Consider the following 20280-nt stretch of genomic DNA (forward strand, 5'->3'; position numbering starts at 1 on the left):
CAACTTCCGTTATATGTGTTTTCTATGATGTTAAAACTAGGATACTTTAGCGTTAATGTATATTGGACGATATCTTATAATTCTCTATGTGCATCTTAGCATTAGGAAGCATAAAAGTATTTGGAAACAACTTGGAAAAGGTCTCATGCATCAAACATGCATGCAAAATCATTTTTTGTGAAAAATAGCATTACAGTTCGACACATGCAATTATAGGTCGACCTATGGAAAATATTTTCTAGCTATAGGTCGACACATGCATTCTATAGGTCGACATGTATGGTGCAGTATTAAAGCATGTAGCTTCTGTCTCATGTGTCGAGTCTTCAGGTCGACAGATTGGGAGCGCATAACAGTCATAGGTCGACACATGACTTTAGACAGGTCGACCTATGCATCAAACAGGTCAACACATAACTTTTATAGGTTGACCTATATGATGTAATTTTTCAAAAATTCATACTTTTCTCAAGCCCTTTGCATTCCTTTTTGCTCTAAATCACTCATGCATATAAATACTTCATAAATGTATCATTTTCTAATAAGGTTTCTAGAGTGAGTAAAATCTACACGAATCCAAGATTTCAAAGCATCCCATCATCTTCAATTCAATCTATGCATACACACAATCAAACTACACATAATCATTTTTTGATTGGGTGTCATCTAGATTATGATTGATAACTTCAAATTAGGTTTATTGTATCGAGAATATTGGGTTGAGATCTTTGAGGGATTCAAATTAGAAATTCGAGGTGGGGTTTTCCTTCAAGATCTTTAGGGTTTAAAGGTTTTGGACAAGATTGTGCAATTCGGATCCTATCGAGTGAAAGCCTTAGGACTAGGTGTGTCGTGCAAGGGAGTAACGTGAAACGGTGGATCGTGTTGATAAACCTTGGGTTCAACAAGTGTGTCCTTGGGATTAATTCAGTCGGGTGAAAGACTTAAGATAAGGAGGTCGTGTAAGGAAGTAGAAACAACATGTGAATTGAAGTGGCATTGTGTAATACCCCAAAATTTACCCTTCATTTTTCCTGGAAGCATGGGATTATGTTTTACACTTCATTAGCATCATATTAGGTCATACTCATTGCATACTGCATTAGTGACATGGAGATCAGGTTTTGATCGATCACTCCTTAACAGAAGGAGCCCACACAAAGCAAGATTGATAATTGGACTTAATTTTCTAAGTATACAAGTCTCAAGGGTCTCAGGGGGGTCCAAGTATCTTATTATGGTCATCAGTTCATCAGTGAAGGATTCAAAGATATCAGAGTGTTCATCTTGATTTAATCAGAAATTAAAGTTTCATGGCTACCTGCAACAGGCAATGTTTGGTTAGAAGTAGAGGAGTTCATCCATGTCATGATTAGAGAGGCATCTTGGCCTCGGAAGATTCACAATTATCTCAGAAAGATCCATTGGCAATCAGTGCAATCAGTTCTTAACCATTTTGCCATAAAACTAGGGTTTGGTATAAAATCAGTTTATTTCTGATTCTTTGGGTGAAACTCTTTTCCATGGCCCTCCATATGTCTAGAAGGGTCTACATACAAAAAATAAACTCTTTATTTGAGCTAGAAGTGCTTCAATTGATCAATGGAATCGGGAATCAGACAGTTTGTGAAAAGTCAACTGTGGGGCCAGAAAAGTCAACTCCTAACATTTTGAGAGTGGAATCTCAAAATCCATGCCTAGGGGGTCCTACATGTGAAATTTGATCAAGGTTGGATCATGGATTCATCATTTAATCAGGAATTGGAAAAGTTGATTAATTTGGAAATGGTTGACGTTCCATTTAGGGCAAGTTTTCATGATCGTTGCACTCACTTTAAGCCCATTTTGCATCAAGATAAAAGCTCCATTTGAAAATTTCTCCAACATGAAAGTTGTTCCTCTTGTTCCAAGATTTCTAGAGATATAAAGTTTGCTCCATTTGGATTAGAATTGAGAAAGTTATGCTTAGTCAAAGTGAGACATTTTTTTAGGACACTTAGAAAAATTTCCAAGTCCAAAATCTTCAAAACTTATCAAGACTTCCTTGCCAATTTTCTTGCACTTCAAGGCATTATTTGAAAATCCTTTCTTCACAACAATTGTACCTTGCCATGTCCTCTTTCACATCCTTTTGGAATCATCTCATTTTGATCCATGGTTTGAGAGATACATTCATTTAAAGTGGGCACCATGACTTGATTTTCTAGGCAAATTTTGGGTCTGGCTGACCCAATCAGATTTTCTAAGCATGCTGCACAAACCAGTCACGTTTTTTACCTCTTTTGTCCATGCATTGGACATCCATTCACTTAAGTTTGGCCCAAAATAACAATATTTTACACCTCACTTCACACTTTTATTCTTATGGATAAATCACTTATTAAAATGCTCATGAGAACACCTAATCCACCCTATTTAAGAAGCTGAAACCCTAACCCTAAAGGAGCATTGGAATTTCGTGGCAAGGAGGCAAAGCTTCATCACATATCAGATTCCATTCCACTTCTATTTTCCATTAGGTAATCATCTCTTCCATGGCCATGTTTTGATATATCTACGCTTGCTTATCATGTTCATTACCATTAATCCTTCCATTTTCATATTTCTTTTTCTTATTTAAAATATTTTCTTCGTCCATAAAATTACCAAAAATATTTTTCACTTTTCTTAACATTTTATTTAATTTTATATAATTTTTATTTTCATATTTTTTTAATATTAATATTTTATTTTAATTATTTAGTCTAAATGGTCCATTTTAACACACTTTTTTTATTGATTTTATTTTTATGACTTAAAATTATTGTTAGCATTTGATTTTTGGGATGAAGGTTGACCACTGTCTCATGGTCAACCTGACATTTTCTTGGAATTTTATTTCACATTTTCAATTTATTTGGATTTATTTTTTACCTAGTTTGGTTGGTGGACTTTTAATTTAACTTCTGTTTTATTTTAATTAATTCACGTACCAATTTTCGTTATTTTTAAAATATTTTGGGGAGATGATGATGTCCTGACCCCACCTTATTTATTTTAAGTTTTCATAATTTTCTTGATTAATTTACTATTTATTATTGATTTATTTCTAACCTAGTCTCATTAATTGACTTTTGGTTTGACCTCTGTTTTATTTTAATTAATTTATATACCAATTTTCGTTATTTTTAAAATATTTTTGGGGGATGATGATGACCTGACCCCACCTTATTTAGTTTAATTTTTCATAATTTTCTTGATTAATTTACTATTTATTCTTGATTTATTTCTAACCTAGTCTCATTAATTGACTTTTGGTTTGACCTCTGTTTTATTTTAATTAATTTATGTACCAATTTTCGTTATTTTTAAAATATTTTTGGGGGATGATAATGTCCTGACCCCGCCTCATTTAGTTTAATTTTTCATAATTTTCTTGATTAATTTTCTATTTATTTGTTATTTTTCAAGTTGACTTGAATTTTCAGTTGACTTCTTTATGATCGATGTTTGACTTAGGGATTGCTTATGGCAATTGAAGAGATCTTTTGATCCTCCCTTGTTCATCTGATATGCCATGTATTAGAGGCAGTTTACCTTGATTTTATTTGGTCCTTACCTCATTTCCTGGTTAAATTATTCAGTGGACCCTTCGTGTGCATATTTTCATCTGTTTGATTCATCTGTTATCTTTTATACTTGTTTCTCTCATTCATGCTTTCTATTGCTTGATTATTTAACATGTTCATACTCCCATGCATTGTTTAAATGCTCCATTATTTGATTTTTTGGTTTGATTATATATTGTTTATTTATCCGATCTGATTGATAATTGTTGCCTACTTGTATGATGTATGAGGCATATATTCTTATTGTTTGTTTGCCATGAACAATCCCCATTCATAACAAATGTACCCCTCTCCCATAAAGTGTATAATATTTATTTCTTTATTTCTTTAGTCACTTGTTAATACAAGAATTAAAACGAACATCTGATAACCATTTCAAAATAAGATCAAAAGCTCGATCCAACGTCGAGTAATCATTTTCAAAACTTAACAGAACCAACACGCATTCATCCATCCTCTTGTAAGTCGATTGCCTCAGGCATCGCCATCTACCTGTAAGTCGATTGCCTCCGGCATCGCCATCTACCCTTATCCGTAACTCCTCTCCGCGCTCCATCCGTCGACTCTTGTTCCGTTTAGGTAGCACCCATTAGGTAGAACCCTTTGTATGATAACATAGATAGAATTCCCTTATTCTTTGTATGCTAACATTAGGTAAATGTTCCCCTTTGTAAATCCTAACACATAGGTCCATATTGCATGACAACTCTACACCAGAGCTTCCCCACTTTTAGACCTTCCGTGTGTCTCCGATCTTGTGGCATGTCAGTCCGTTCTATTGCAAAGAGGTAACTGCCTAAGACTCGATTCAACGAGCTGCGACGCCTACTGCTAGGACGTTGAACACACTTCCCACCCTCTTTTGACACAGTTGGTGTCCTCTTTTGTAAGTCCATGTTCAGATGGCAATCCTTAACCCCTAGTTAGCCGAACTACGTTTTGCTCTGATTCTCATTCCAGATGAGATACGTAGGCATAAGACGCGACGTCTTACCGAGCACACTTCTCTTTAACCCATAGGTAGCCGAGCTACGAAGACTCTGATTCTCATACTCAGATGAGATACGTATGCAGTGGATGCGACATCCTTGCGAGTCATTTTCTTTTAACCTTCCTTTTAGTAAATAGTACTTTAGATATACCTACACCCTTTAGACTAGAACAACACTTATGAAAAGGGCTCCCTAGGAGTACCTAGGATGTTTTGGGTGCTTAAAACCTTCCCATTGCATAACCAACCCCCTTACCCAGATCTCTGACATTTTTACTAGTTTTTGATTCGATAAAACTTTTAGGTTTTTGTTCGCTTTCTAACCATTCCTTTGGATAAATAGAAGTGCGGTGGCGACTCGACTTGTATGGTTTACCTTGGATTTAGTCAATATCTCTAATGGTAACGAATACCCCGCTACACATTTTTGGTGTCTTGATCAATCTTTGATCAAGGTTTTTGGAGGTTCTAGAGTCAAGAACAAACTTAGGGTTTGTGGTATTTGATTTCTCATCTCTTGTATACATACATTTGCAAAGTAAGATTTATGATAATAATATCTCCATTCGAATTCGAATTGAGGACAGATGTACCCATAGCAATGTCGATTGGGGAACTACCTAAACAAATCCTTATGTACTCTCTCTCTCTCTCTCTCTCTCTCTCTCTCTTTTATTTTCCGATTCGCAAATTATTGATTACTTTGATCTCTTGATCAACATTGTTTGGATAATAATTTTTTAATCATTTGTAAAATTTATGTTGTTGTAGTAATCACATACCATTTGATAGTGATTGGATTTCTAAGAACTACAAACATTATACTAACATCTAAACTTTGTTGATCGCACACAAAGTGTTCGACAAATTGTTTCAACTAGTTTTGTGTGTGTTGTTATCATTGGAGATAGACATTTATTTTAGTAGAGTCGTAAAAAAATTTAAAGTATTGTTAATCAACTTGTGGATTATTATCATACCATTGACACCTTTACACATATCCGAGCTATTCAATAGTAGGTTCGGTTAGACGATTTTTGATCCGGGAAATATTTGAAACTTGCTTCCGTGCCATAAATTTTCTAAGATAAACTTTTGGATAAATTTTTAACTTGGGATATATTCACGCCCTTCTAGATCTAGGTCTATCGTCTAACATCATATGTTTCTACTTTTGGTAGTCAGGAAGAATATGACCTTGATTCCCTAGCTATGGATTAATGATGGTAAACTTTGAGAGAAAGGATTTTCTATCATTAATGACTTTTGTCATCCATTAAAATTTGTTGTACTGAATCATTTTGTTTCAATTTAAATCTTTTTACTTATCTATCCGTGCATAATAAGAAGGAATTAAAAGTCAAACTCATGGCATTTAGAAATATGGTGGACAAAGGGTTTTAGGTGAACATGGACCTAGTTTGAGGTGATGGGTGTAAGTATGAGATGCAACCTAGAGGGTGAATTAATATTTTCAAATTTATTTTTTGATTTTGTGTTATGTTGTTAATTTTCTTTGGATATGAAAGTGATATGTTCTTAGCAATATAAAGTACACAATATGTAAATGACACAAGATAACTATACTAGTTCCCCTTGTCAACTAAGGATACATCTAATCCCTTCTCACCTTGAAGAATTTCCCACAATATTAGATCTTTGTATAAGTCTCAAACCATGACCTCTCCTACAATCTTCTAACATAAACGTCAAACAATATGGTGAACTTTGAATTTCCTCGAATCAAATGATCTTTTTCACAATCACTAAACACTATCATGATTTTCACAAAACCAAAATGTACACTACTTTCTGTTTACAATCACTTTTAGAAAGCACACTACTTTCTTTTATAATTTCTTATCACCACACACTTGGTGATCAATTGCAATAACTTGAATAAATTTAAATATATGAAATGTTTTTTAATCAATTCTAATACAGAAAATTGATCTTCTCTTTTAATGTACAATTCAAGTATAATGACCTTAATTGTTCAGAAACTTTTTACAAAGATAGGACAGTTTATGCATAAAAAGTTTAAAGGTTTTGGATGAATGAATCACTTAAAACATATTTGAATTGTATTTTAATTTTGAATGAAAGGTAATTTGAAAATCTGATATATCTAACGTTAAATACTCCCTAACAAATTGTATGAATAGATACATGAGTTTGAGACATTTCCATTAAGATTTTGAATGGTTTAGAATCATAATGGTTCATGAAAAGACACAATTATGTATTTTATACCCAGTTTCTTAAATCAAGTAAACGTTTACCACATTTAAAAACTGCAAAATGGTACGTAACCAATTACTTGAATAAGTTAACTAATAACCTGATTTAAAAAATGCATAAATCCATTTTGGATGACTTGATTTCAATGGTTTTTATGCATGATGTTCATAACTTTTGTAGATATAGATTGTTATGATTTTCTTGAGCATCTTAAGAGATATGTTATGAGTTATAATGCATACTTTAATGAAGATCAATCATCTCAAATCTTTCTTTTGATTTTCAAAGTTTATAATCACTTAAATTTTGACTTTAAAATTTTTCTTCTTTGATAAGGTTTTGTCTTCTTCAAAACTAAATTAAAATAGATGATGAATATCTTCTTCATAAATGTGGGTTAAGATTGTGAAAACCCGAGAGATGATCCTTAAGTTGGCATGTGTGGTTAAATCGATGATTAAAATGACAACACAAAGACACATCAATAATGGTTTAGGCGATGTACGGTGGAGTAGGGGTGTTCGCGGTGCGGTCTGGGCGGTTTTTGCGATAAAAATCACCTGAACCGCAAGAGAAAAAAGCATGCGGTTTGGTTTGGTTTGGTTGACTTTTAGAAATAAAACCAAACCAAACCAAATCAATGCGGTTTGGGTTGGTTCGGTTGGTTCGGTTTTTTATAATATTTTTATTGAGCCATATATACTCCTATAAATAACGATATAACTTTGTGTTTAGTCATTCATACATTACTAAGTAACAACAAAATTCATCATATTTAGACAAAAACGTTTCATTCAATATACAAAAAACCAGATTAGACAAAAGTGGAATAAAAGAAAAATATAAATAGTAGCATAAAATAATATCAAAGACATTATAATAAAACATAAAAAAAAACATATGAGATGAGAGATTAGAGAAGATGAAAAAAAGAACATAAGAGATGCGAGATTGAGAAGAAAAGTGCAATAAAAACGTAATTGGAAGAGAAAATAGTAACATAAAAGATAAAAAAGAAAGAACGTAATAGAGGACTTATTAGAGTAGAATAGGCGAGACCTACATGGAAAAGAAGATGAGAAGAATGTGTGATACTACTATGAGAGATTTAAGAAGGTTGAAATTGAAATCCTAAGTGTGATTAAGAGAAAATCGTTTATTATTGTAAGGTTAAGGCATACTAGGTTTGAGGTTTGGGATGGATGTGGGATAAGTGAACTTTGGGTTGTAACATAATGCGGTTTGGTTTAGTTTAGTTTGGTTTGCAAAATACAAACCGCAAACCAAACCAAACCGTGCGGCTTTATTAAAAAATGACCCAAACGAATCCAAACCAAATGCGGTTTTTTGTGGTTTCGGTTTGGTTTGGTTTGGTTTTCGGTTTTCTATTGGGTTGGTTTGGTTTTGAACACCCCTACGATGGAGGAAGTAGGGAGATACCACCATGATAGTGATGGAAGGTGGCAGGAGGTGCGAGGCATTCCTATTTTTTTATTTTCAAATTTTTGAGTTGATGTTTTTTTATTAAAACTTAAAAAAATATGACACATGCCAAGATCGGGTACTTACAATTTGATGGAGCGGATATTATTGATCCAAAGTCGCTTAGTTTTATATGATATATCTTTTATATACAAAATATGATATATTATTTAATAATAATGAAATTGATAAAATTAAAAATTTTCTTCCCAAAAACTAGTTTTAATGTTGAGGTTGTCTTTATACATTTATACATTTACATTCAACTATCCAATAATTTAATGAATACGAGACTCGAGCTAACTTTAACAACACATATATAACTTCAATACATATATCAACATATGAAGTGGTCCAAAATACAAAATAAAAACCAATATTTTTGTAGAAAAAAAATTGTAATTAAATATTTAACACAATAATATAATATATGCCAAAACCTCTAATACACATGTGCCTTAGAAAGTCACATATATGACAAATCAGTGACTTACATTGGTTAGTCATAAAATGCATTGTGAAAGACTGTTTTAGAAGTTGATAAAGAAAAGGGCAAGGAACTGATACCATCACCTTGAGTCTGATGAATAGAGCTTGTGAGGTAACAAATTATGTGACACCCTACTTTTTAGCAAATCTAAATGGTTTTTTTATCAATGCACATTGCTCAAATTAGTTAATAGAAAAAATTAGTTAGTGGATAGTGACAATCATAAGCTATTTTTGGTTATCTAACACTGAACATATCTATAAATTCCCCCACTTCTACCTGTTAAAGCAGAAAACAATATTAAGTGACATAAAAAGGAAATAAGGAGAAGTAGAACTCAACAAAGTGGTGATAGTGTTTTTTTCTTAATTTTTAGTAATTCATTGAATAGGTGAATTAATATGGCTGGTGGAGCTTTTGTTGATACAAGTGGAGTGAGACATTATGAAGGAAAAGTGACTGCATTTGTGTTGATTACTTGCTTTGTGGCTGCAATGGGAGGCCTTCTTTTCGGCTATGATCTCGGTATTACAGGAGGAGTGACTTCTATGGATGAATTTTTGATTAAATTCTTTCCGTCGGTGTATAAGAAAATGAAAGATGAGACACATGAAACAAGTCAATATTGCAAATTCGACGATCAACTTCTAACGTTGTTCACTTCTTCCCTATACCTCGCAGCATTGATAGCTTCTTTCTTTGCTGCCACAACCACAAGAGCATGGGGACGCAAGGCCTCTATGTTTCTTGGTGGATTTTTTTTCTTAATCGGTGCATTATTAAACGGATTTGCAGTAAACATTGAAATGCTAATCATCGGTCGTCTACTTCTAGGATTTGGTGTGGGATTTTGTAATCAGGTATGAATAATTCAAGCACTCTGTAACTTTTTTTTTTAGTTTAGAATTTCTATCATTGTTATAACTTTTCTGTTGTTATAAATTTTATTGTGACAGTCGGTACCAGTGTATTTGTCTGAAATGGCTCCGGCGAATATTAGAGGAGCACTCAACATTGGCTTTCAAATGATGATTACAATTGGTATTCTAGCGGCAAATCTTATCAATTATAGCACTTCCAAGATGAAAAATGGATGGAGAATCTCTTTAGGTCTTGGAGCAGTGCCTGCTGTTGTTTTATGCATTGGATCTCTTTGTTTAGATGAAACACCTAACTCCTTGATTGAAAGAGGAGATCATGAAAAAGCAAAATCAATGTTGAAGAGGATCCGCGGCACTCAAAATGTCGATGAGGAATTTCAAGATCTTGTTGATGCTAGCGAGGAAGCTAGCAAGGTGGATCATCCATGGAAGAATATTTCTCAACCAGAATATAGACCTCAACTCACTTTTTGCTCTTTCATTCCGTTCTTCCAACAACTTACCGGAATTAATGTCATCATGTTTTACGCTCCCGTACTTTTCAAGATCTTAGGCTTTGGTGATGATGCTTCACTCATGTCTGCAGTTATTAGCGGCGGTGTCAATGTTGTTGCCACACTTGTTTCTGTCTTCTGCGTGGACAAGTTTGGAAGAAGGATATTGTTTCTAGAGGGTGGCACGCAAATGTTTATTTGTCAGGTGAAATTTTTTTAACATATTGCTTTTGAGTTCATGCATGCACAAGACCTATTATGCGTCAGACACCAAACACGTCTTTGATCTGAAGTGTCTGTGATCTATGGTTGTAGGTTATTATTGGAATCATGATTGCTGCAAAGTTTGGATTGACTGGCCAGGGATCATTTACCAAAGGCGAAGCCGACATCCTTTTGTTCTTTATTTGTGCATATGTTGCGGCATTTGCATGGTCTTGGGGACCATTGGGTTGGTTAGTGCCCAGTGAAATATGCGCTCTTGAGGTTCGACCTGCAGGTCAAGCTATAAATGTTGCAGTGAACATGTTCTTCACATTTATCATTGCTCAAGTCTTCTTAACCATGCTTTGTCACCTGAAGTTCGGCCTCTTCTTTTTCTTCGCGGGATTTGTGGTCATCATGACCGTTTTCATTGCCCTATTTTTACCTGAGACTAAGAATGTTCCAATTGAAGAAATGAATAGGGTGTGGAAGTCACATTGGTTTTGGACCAGGTTTGTTCCCGATCAAGTTGTTGTTGGTGGCAATAACAAAAAGGTATCTCCATGAATTTGATAAAGAATCGATTGTGATGAATAAGAAAATCAAAAGCAATGACTACAAGGAATCTCGAAGAAAATGAATGAGTGGGAAAATAAATTGTAGCATTGTGCAATAAATAATGAAATCTTGATGCACTTGAAACTATTCAAGATTTTGTTGTTTTTCTTCTATTATTTTAGAGGAAAAATTGTTATGTCCCACTTGATTTTGGTTTGATGAATAATAAATGGATGTGTTGTTCTTAAGATGTTTCTTTAAGTTTCTTTCTCTTATATATGTTTGAAATGATTCGTTAAAGATATGAAGAAATACAATACAGCTATCTTCTAATTGTGGCTTACATATATTTTTAAATGTTTGTTTAAATATAAAGATGAAATGAAGTGGTTAATTTAAACTTCAAGACTCTTCATCTCTCCCATCATAATAATAATATATATATATATATATATATATATATATATATATATATATATATATATATATATATATATATATATATATATATAAGTATTTCATCTTTCCCATCATAATTGTTATATTTTTAACAAAAATATTATCATGTTTTTAAGGTGATTTTAACTATTAATGTCTTGTATTTTAATATATATTATTTTCAAATTATTATTATTCACTTTATTTTATATTTATAGAAATTTTAATATAAATAAAAATATTATTGTTACTTTATTTATATTTTAAAATAACACAAAATACGAAGAAAAAAATTATAGCGTAACTTGTGTATTAGACAATGAGAATTTTATGGTTGTGTTTTAAATCTATCATATAAGAATATAAGAAGAAATTATGTTTTGAATTTTATCTAAACGCCTTTATGTCTTCTAAAGCTTTTACGTGAATTTTTTCTTATCTAACAAAGTTTTTTACTTTAATTTTTAAAATAACCACTATTTTAAATTATTTACCAATATAACCATGTTCTTGTACACACCTAAATGATGCGTAGATGGAGTGACGCATCAAATTTATGGTTTAACATAGATACCAACACCATTGACGCATGCATACAAGTAAAGTCAATGCAATTTGCGCATACTTAATTATATCAAATGTATGCATCATTGTATATGGCGCATGCGTTATATATATATATATATATATATATATATATATATATATATATATATATATATATATATATATATTAAAATTTTATATGTTATACTTATAAATAAATAAAATATATAGGTAAATGAAAAATAATTATTAATATTATGATATAAAATTAAAATACATAAAAATCAATGAGCCGTCGTCCGATTGAATTGTCCCCCTGTTCGACATCATGCTGCGTTAGCCTGACTTCGAGGTCTCACACGATTTCCCTGAGGTGTTTGGGGTCTTTAAGTGCTGACATGATGTAATGGTGACTGGTGTGAAAATCTGGTGGGAGGTCCAATGGTATTTGATAAATTTGTCATCATTTCTCCCTAATAGCTCGGGGTGTTATCGCCAACGGCACTGTCGTAATTGAGTTTGATGCCATGTTGTTGTAGTTGGGTCGTTGTGGTTGGGTTGTTTGTGGATAGTTTGGTTGCCCGAATTGGGACATTGAATCGTTTTCGAAATGAAACAATGGTTCTTGTGGTGTAATAAAGTCAAACAATGGTTGAGTGTTGTGACGATGGGATGTTTGGATGTTCATAAGTGGGGGGCTATGATGGCATGAGATTGAGTCGTATGAATCATTCGAGCTATAGACTGATGTGGTGGCTGTGTATGGTTGTTGGTGGTTAGGATTTGGTTCCTGGTTTTGAGTTTGGGTGTGTGGCATTAATTGGTTGCAAGGTTGGGTGTTTGGTGATTTGGTGTATATGGTAGGGTGATGGTGTGAGGTTTGTTGTTGGATCTTAACAAAAGATAATTAAGATATAAGTAAGAATAAGTAATAAACAATATATATATATTGTTAGGAAATAAGAATAACTAATAAATCATCTCTAGTGCATTATAAGAATGCACCATCGAATCAAAAACGAATCTTATTCATTTATTTAACTTATCACTTATTTATATTTAACCTCTCACTTAGGTATACTAAATTGCCTAATTAATACTCCCTCCGGTCTCATATGTAAGCAAAAAAAAAAAAATTTGGAGTCTCAAATATAAGCAAAAATTAATTACAATGGTTACAATTAAATATACCATTCCAATTTTACCCTCAAATTTAGTTTTTCAATATTCATGTTTATTCCTATAATAACTCCACTTTTTACACTTCCAAAAGAGCATTTATTCTGAAACGTTGCATTTGTTATCATTGGCTTTTGAAAAGTCATATCCTATTATAAATGGTGCAGTATCATCTTGTACAAAACTCCATGAGTCTTGTTCTTCCTTTTTTTTTATACTCTAAAAATGGCAAACCCACATCATTTAGCTAATGAGTTTCCATCTTTTGATTTAGGTATCGAAGACAATAAAGTTCCTGAAACAATTCAAACTCCAACAAATGAAAGTGCAGAAAATATCACTCCAAACAAAAATATAATGATATGATAAAAAATCTTACTAGCTGCAATACTTTCAGTTTCTCCATCACTTTCATATTGATTAAATTCAGTCTCCTCTCCATCTTCTTCATTTGGAATAAATTCACTCTCTGCAATTTTATAAAACAGTATTAAAAGTGAAAAAAATTAATTAAGTTGTTCAAAAATTATCTAACATAAAAGTATTAGAGCATATTACCTTCTTCCATGACATGAACTTCATTTGAATATAAAGCATCAACATCAATGTCCTCATTAATATTAAAAATACCATGTTCAAAATCATTTTCACAATTGAACATATTAGCTTCTTCCATGTATTCTTCATTTGATGAACTACCATGTAGGTCCTTAAAAGACAAGTTAAAATTACTTGAAGAAGGATCATTTAGATTAATGGATGGTGTTATGTTGCATTCCATCATTTCATGATCAATATATGGAGTGTTTAGATCAATATTAAGAGGCATTTTTATGAGAACCAAAAGATAATGATACAGGAAATGTAAAATTTTGGCTATGAAAATGAGAACCAAAAGCTTTAGTATTTATAGAACTCACTATGAAAATGTTAAATTTCTACAGGGCGGGACCATGGAAATTTAGGCGGGTGGAGAATACAGTAAATGGACTAAGAAGTGTTGTTTTTAGGCGGGACAAATTTCTACAGGAAATTTTAGTAAGAGTAAGTGGAATATATAACCACTAAATGACTAACCATTAAATGGTATTAATAAAAATTGACTAACCATTAAATGGTTATAATAAAAATATTAATTTATTTCTAAATTAAAAAATAAGGGTAAATATGGAAAAAATGTATATTTTCCATTACTTAAATGAATATATAGTCACTTTCTTAAAGGGTGAGCTTTTTTTTTTTTTGCTTACATATGAGACCGGAGGGAGTATTATAAATCAAGAGTGATGGCAAGCAACACATCTCCCATATCCAAGTGATGAAAATGACATGTGATTTAATATAACCTTTCTATAATGATGATCAAGTGAATATTCATCTTTTTCCCTTAAATATATATTTAATAGAAGACATTGTTTATGTCACCCTCATATAGTCCAATAATATATTTCTTGATACTCGAATATACTCAGTAACAATAAATAAAATCAATGTCTCATATTGACTCATTTTAACATGGACATGCATTTTACATTCATACTTAATGAAGGGGCTCATAAATCCCACATAGGTCACATATGTCCCTAGATATGAATAGTTGAATATCTTGTCAAATTAGTTTATAACTGTCTTGTTACAGATAATGTTTGACTATACTAAAAATTTCTCAAGTAGAGACTAAAGTTATTTAAGTTCAAATGGTGGCAAACACTACCATCACTATGAGAATAACTTGTGGCACCTACATAACACACAATCTAGTATTATCATGATGGTGTTGAATTGTAATTCCTTGTGTCGAAGTAGGTTGCTCGATAGAAGCAAGGAAGTATCGAACCACCTAGTGTGTTGAGTAGTGTTAGCTATTTTGGGCTTTTATAATTTTGGGCTTTTATAGTTTTGGGCTTTGACTTGAGGTCCAAGTTAAACTAAATCTATAAATAGAGGGAGTAACCCTTATTTTGTAATAGAGGTGAATAGAGTATTCATAATGTTGTATTCACGGTATTTTGCAGTTGCAAAACGAATAACAAGTTTTCCACAGTTTATGGGCAGAGAGAAACTCTGTAGAATTTTATTTCTCTTCTTCTTCATCATTCTTTACTTTATTTCTTTCTCCATTGTTCTTTCTTTTCATTGTTAATAACAATCTTGTTCATCAAGATTGATTTAAATTCTCCATAAGTTTTGGGGGATTTCAAACAGATGGATCAATCAAGTATAAATATTACTTACAATATTTATACTTATGTGAAGACTCGATATCTGATATCCATTACTTGTGAGATATAATCATTAGTTCAATCACTTAACAATATTTATACATTACTATTATATTATTTGAAAATAAGTCTTGACTAGGGATAATTTTATAATGGCATTTGCATATTTAATGATGTCTCACAATTAAGTCACTTTTAATGTTTGATTAAATAAATTAACTATTCTAGATACTTTATTACTTCAAAAATAAACAAAAATAAAGAAACTCCTTTGATTATAAATAATAATCATGATATAAGTTTTAAGTTCAATCAAAAATACATTAGCCTCTAGGGATTATGTAACAACCCATCTTTATAATTTATTATTTAATTGAATTGTGTGTATTTAATTATTTAAATCGATTTTTAGGTGCTTTGGGTGGTAGTGCACCTAAAGAATATAATTAATAATATTATAATAGTGAAAATTATTACTAAATAATTAGAAGATAGTTATTTTATTTAATTTGTTGGAATAAAATGGAAGAGTGGAAATATTAGAGAGAAAAGGAGAATATTAATAGTATTACTATTAAAATAACATTAGAGATGAGAATGACATTTTCATGAATAATGAAATAAGTGAGGGTAATTTTGAAAGTCACTAATTGAGGGAGATTAGGTAACTAATAATAAGAAGTTAGTAAGGGTTTAGAATTAGAATGTGAAAAATAGAATTTTGGTGAAAAGAGGAGGAGGTAAAGGCTAGGGCATAACATCCATTGAAGGAGTGTAGCACCTCAAATTTGCACCCATCATTGTACATACATTTTCATACTAGGTCATAGCATATCATGGTCCATTGCATAGCATTGCATTGTCCCATTTGCCTCAAGTGCAAGCCAATCAAGGAATTAGGTCAAACTGGTCAGGAGATCAGTCAGTCAAGCAAGCAAGCATAATTCTCAAGGAGCCAAGGCCTTAGGGTTGGTACAACATGTTCACATGACTTGGGTATCCATTTGAAGTGTTTTGGTCAAGGATTGGATGTCCAAAAGTCATCAGTCAATGCACAGTCAGTCAGAAACCCTAAAAGTCAACTGTTGGTCAACTGTCCATTTAATCAGTGATTTGATGATGGAAATTGGTTTGAGAGAGCTTATTCATGTCCCAATAGGCCTCATATATCATGTCAAACACCATCATGGAAGAATTTGAAGCCAGATCAGAAATTTCCAAAAATGGAAACTGGACCTGTAACTGAAACTTACCAAAAATGGAAAGTCTTGATCCTCAAACTTACATCATGATACAAGCTCCAAATGAATTTTTGCCCAACATGAAAGTTGAAGATCTTGTTCTCCCATTTCCAAAAAGTCCAAGAACTCTTAATTCCCATGTGTGGTTGGCAAGTTATGATCGAATCGATTTCAGAAATTCTAGAACTTCAAAAGGCCATATCTCCCAAACCATTTGGCCAATTTGGGTGGGGTTTTTTCCTACAAGTCACATTTGATCCCCTCTTTCCAAAAATATAAATTTCATGAGCCAAAACTTCACCAATCAAAATGGCATTTTTTGACTTGTCTCATTTAAATTCAAGTTTGACCAAGGGTTGACTTTTTGATTTAATCATCTTTTAACCATTTGGCCATTCAAACATGTTTAGAAATCATATTTTGGTCATGTTACAAGTCATTTTTATGCAGTACATATGGCCATTCCCTAACTTGTTTGAAATTTGGACAAAAGTGCATTTCCCACCAAATCCATCCCACCATTTCATGAACCATGCCTTGTACTATGAAAACAGAAAATTGGAAGATCATTTTCTGTCAATTGAAACCTCATTTGCAGCCTAAAAATCAACAGAAAAAGGCCATGCCCTAGTTGCTTGAAACTTGGCCAAAGGTACACTTTCACCCACTTTACTCCATACTTTCATGGACCATCCTTTGTACCTCAAGACAGCAGAGGTTATCATCAATTTTCTGCAAGAACAAACCCTAGTGGCAGCCACATTTTTGACAGCAGGAAGGCCTTGGTTCAATCACATTCTAAAAGACTCATTCATCCTCATTCTTGGCCATTTTTCTTTATCAAAGTCTGTCCAAAAAAACTCCAAAAGGACTGAGCCCTGTATTGTTATTTTCACCATCCATTCATAATTTGAAAACCACTAGAGGCAGCCACAAGAGAACAGAACAAAACCAGCACAGAACTCATGCTCTAAAAAACTGCATCCTTTGGCATTTTCCAAAACCAGTCCAAAAACCTACAAAGGGCCAAACCCTGCCTTGCCTAAAACACCGTCCAAGCATCATTTTGAACTGATTACAACTGCATTTTCACACCTGCAAGCAGCTTTAGAGCAACTGGTTTTTCTCAAAGCAATTTCCATAACAGCACTCGTGTCCCTCCATTTCAAGCATCAATGGGCAAAGTACTTCAAACACTCATCACTTGAAGACCTAAGGTGCAGCTGTTTCAGGCCAAAGACACCAAACAGCATCTGTGCCTTCGACTGCTCTTCCAATTGGTAAAAATTCGACTTTCACCATTCCAAAATCCATGCTATGCTTAGTGTAGGTCTATCCATGCTGAGTGTCATGATGCTTTTATTTTTGAAAATGGCTGCTTATTCATGAAGATATGTCGTTTTGAAGTTTGGTGATGAAATATGTTTAGCTTTGATTCATGATTGTTAGTGTGTTTTAAGGAAAATGGATGTTGGAATATTGTTGTGCTTGGTTTGTTGATGAGAACAGTGTGCGTGATTCCAATTTCTGGAAATTTTGTTTTGGGAGCTTGATTGAAGATGATGGAGGAATGCTGTTTGCTACAGTAGAAACCCTGGAAATGTCCAAACCTTGCCCAGAACTGGAATTCACGTGCTGCACAATTTTGTAGTTTCCAGAGCCAATCAAAACATTCCAATTTCTGGGCCAAAACGGCAGCGCTTAAGTTAGTGGATTCAGGAATTACAACTTTGCCATTCTCCTTTAATCAATCCAACTTATTCCATTTTAATTTCATATTTTTATTTCACTTTGATATCCAATCTTCCAAAAATCATTGCGCATCCATTTTTAATCCAAAATTCATGGGGTTTTTTGCATCATGCTCAGCATGACCTCTATTATTTTATCACATTTTTTCCAGAATTTTTGGATGGTTGGTTTTTGTTTGGCATTAGGGTTTGTGACATGTGACCAAATTTTGTACACTTTGCCAAAACACTTGTGAAATGATGATTCTTTATCCAATGGCTCCCAAATTTTTTGTGCTTAAACTAGACACACTCATGGTGATTTTGGTGTAGAGTTTGTGAATTTATCATTGCTGGTTTGTGAGATATGATTTTTTGAATTAGGGTGTGACAATTTGTGTCACACCATTGATGTCCAACTTGATGATTTTCATTACCATGCTTCTTGACCTCCAATTGATCTGAGTTTTTTCATGAACCTACTTTTGTATGTCTAGTTTACATGTGAATTTTCTTGGAATTATTTGTGGCATTTCCTAATTGTTTGAGATTTTCTCCCCTGTTTAGTCATATGTTGACTTTTTGTGACACTTGTTCCCATTCCATTTGTGAAATTCTCATACTTTATTGGATGGACATGAAATTTGACATGAGATAACTAGACATCCTAAGCTTTGCCATGGTTTTAGTCCCATTCATTTATCATACACCATCTCTGACTTATGATTTTTCTAAGTTGATGCATGTTTGGTTGACTTCTTTGAGCATGTTCAAAATTGCTTTGACTTTCTGATTTTCATCGACTGCCTTCCACTTGTCCAAATGAGATGAAATTTGACATGCTTACCATGCTGTGGGTTGTGATTGATCATGATTTATTTGATGATTTTTGGAAATGTTTGAGATTGGTTTTGATGCAAGTCTTGCTGTTGACTTCCCTGAGCTTCTAAATGCCATGCCTTGACCTAAATTGTTCATGAAATGATGATGATGATTGATATGAATGTGAACCCAATTGGTTGTGTTTCTTAATTGTTTGAACATGATTTTGGATGCTTGCCCTTTGCTGTTTTGACTTTTTCATTCCTTTTTGACCCTAGGCTTGTCCTAGTGGTCCTGTTACTCACCTTTGAGCTTATGTTTTCAGGTTGACCAACAAATGACCAATGAGACCAACTCTTTTTTTGATTGAGCTTGCTTAAATATCATTGTCTAACTTGTTTGTTTTGTAGGTGGCTTGGCTCACATGCCTAGAGCCTTGTGCCTTGCACATTCACTTGCTTGTGTTGACTGGTTGATATCTGTTTCATTTTGATGTAACTTTGACTTGTATACTAACTGTGCTTGACTGATTTCAGGTACTTTAGTTGCTTTTAGTTCCTTGTGAACTTTGCTTTGCTTTGCTTAAGAGCAATTTGCATTGAGGTATAACTTCCTAACTTCATGTAGTCTGGAAGACCTGGCCTGTTACTTGGCCAGGCAATTGTCTGAAGTCCTCCTTAAGAGGCAATGTTTGTGGTTGTTTAATTTTTTCCTTGCATAGAGTCAAAGACCTCCTAAGTGAAGAGGCAATTGGCAGAACCAAGGGATAAGCAACCTATCCCCTGCTATTCAGTGTGTCTTCTGTTTTGCTCACACCACTGTGTTGATGCATTACAGATAAAAACCCAAGATCTTGTACAATTGTACAGTTGAGTCAGTTTTAAATGTGTAGAAGGGTTCCCACTTTCTGAACCCACACATTCTTGTCTTAAGCTCTCCCAGGCCAGGGATAAGAGCTGTGAAGTCTTACCTTCACTCACCTTTCATCTGCTTCACCTTAGCCCCGCAATGGCAAGGTTAAGAGCAACATTCACCCAGTTCCAGAGATTTGTTTGTTGAGGTTGATATGACCCCTCGACTAAAACCTAACCCTTGTTTGAGCCACTTGCTTGTGTATAGTGTGTGCTATCTGTGTTTGTATGTTTGACTTGCT

General features: G+C 33.3%; 1 protein-coding gene across 1 annotated transcript; it reads left to right on the forward strand.

Moving 5' to 3' along the window:
* The first annotated feature begins 9120 nt into the window (after positions 1-9120).
* On the forward strand, positions 9121-11184 carry LOC127092572 (sugar transport protein 10). The gene is made up of 3 exons (XM_051031469.1): positions 9121-9672; positions 9769-10392; positions 10503-11184. The coding sequence occupies exons 1-3, from the start codon at positions 9214-9216 to the stop codon at positions 10956-10958; spliced, it is 1539 nt and encodes a 512-aa protein (XP_050887426.1). The 5' UTR covers positions 9121-9213; the 3' UTR covers positions 10959-11184.
* The last annotated feature ends 9096 nt before the right edge of the window (positions 11185-20280 follow it).

This window comes from Lathyrus oleraceus, chromosome 6, assembly GCF_024323335.1.
Source record: "Lathyrus oleraceus cultivar Zhongwan6 chromosome 6, CAAS_Psat_ZW6_1.0, whole genome shotgun sequence".
Taxonomy (NCBI): Eukaryota; Viridiplantae; Streptophyta; class Magnoliopsida; order Fabales; family Fabaceae; genus Lathyrus; species Lathyrus oleraceus.

Bases quoted from the DNA above. Each gene is read 5' to 3' on its own strand.
- LOC127092572 (XM_051031469.1), top strand. From the start codon at position 9,214: ATGGCTGGTGGAGCTTTTGTTGATACAAGTGGAGTGAGACATTATGAA. The intron at 9,673-9,768 runs GTATGAATAATT...TTATTGTGACAG, and splicing joins GTGTGGGATTTTGTAATCAG to TCGGTACCAGTGTATTTGTC. The intron at 10,393-10,502 runs GTGAAATTTTTT...CTATGGTTGTAG, and splicing joins CGCAAATGTTTATTTGTCAG to GTTATTATTGGAATCATGAT.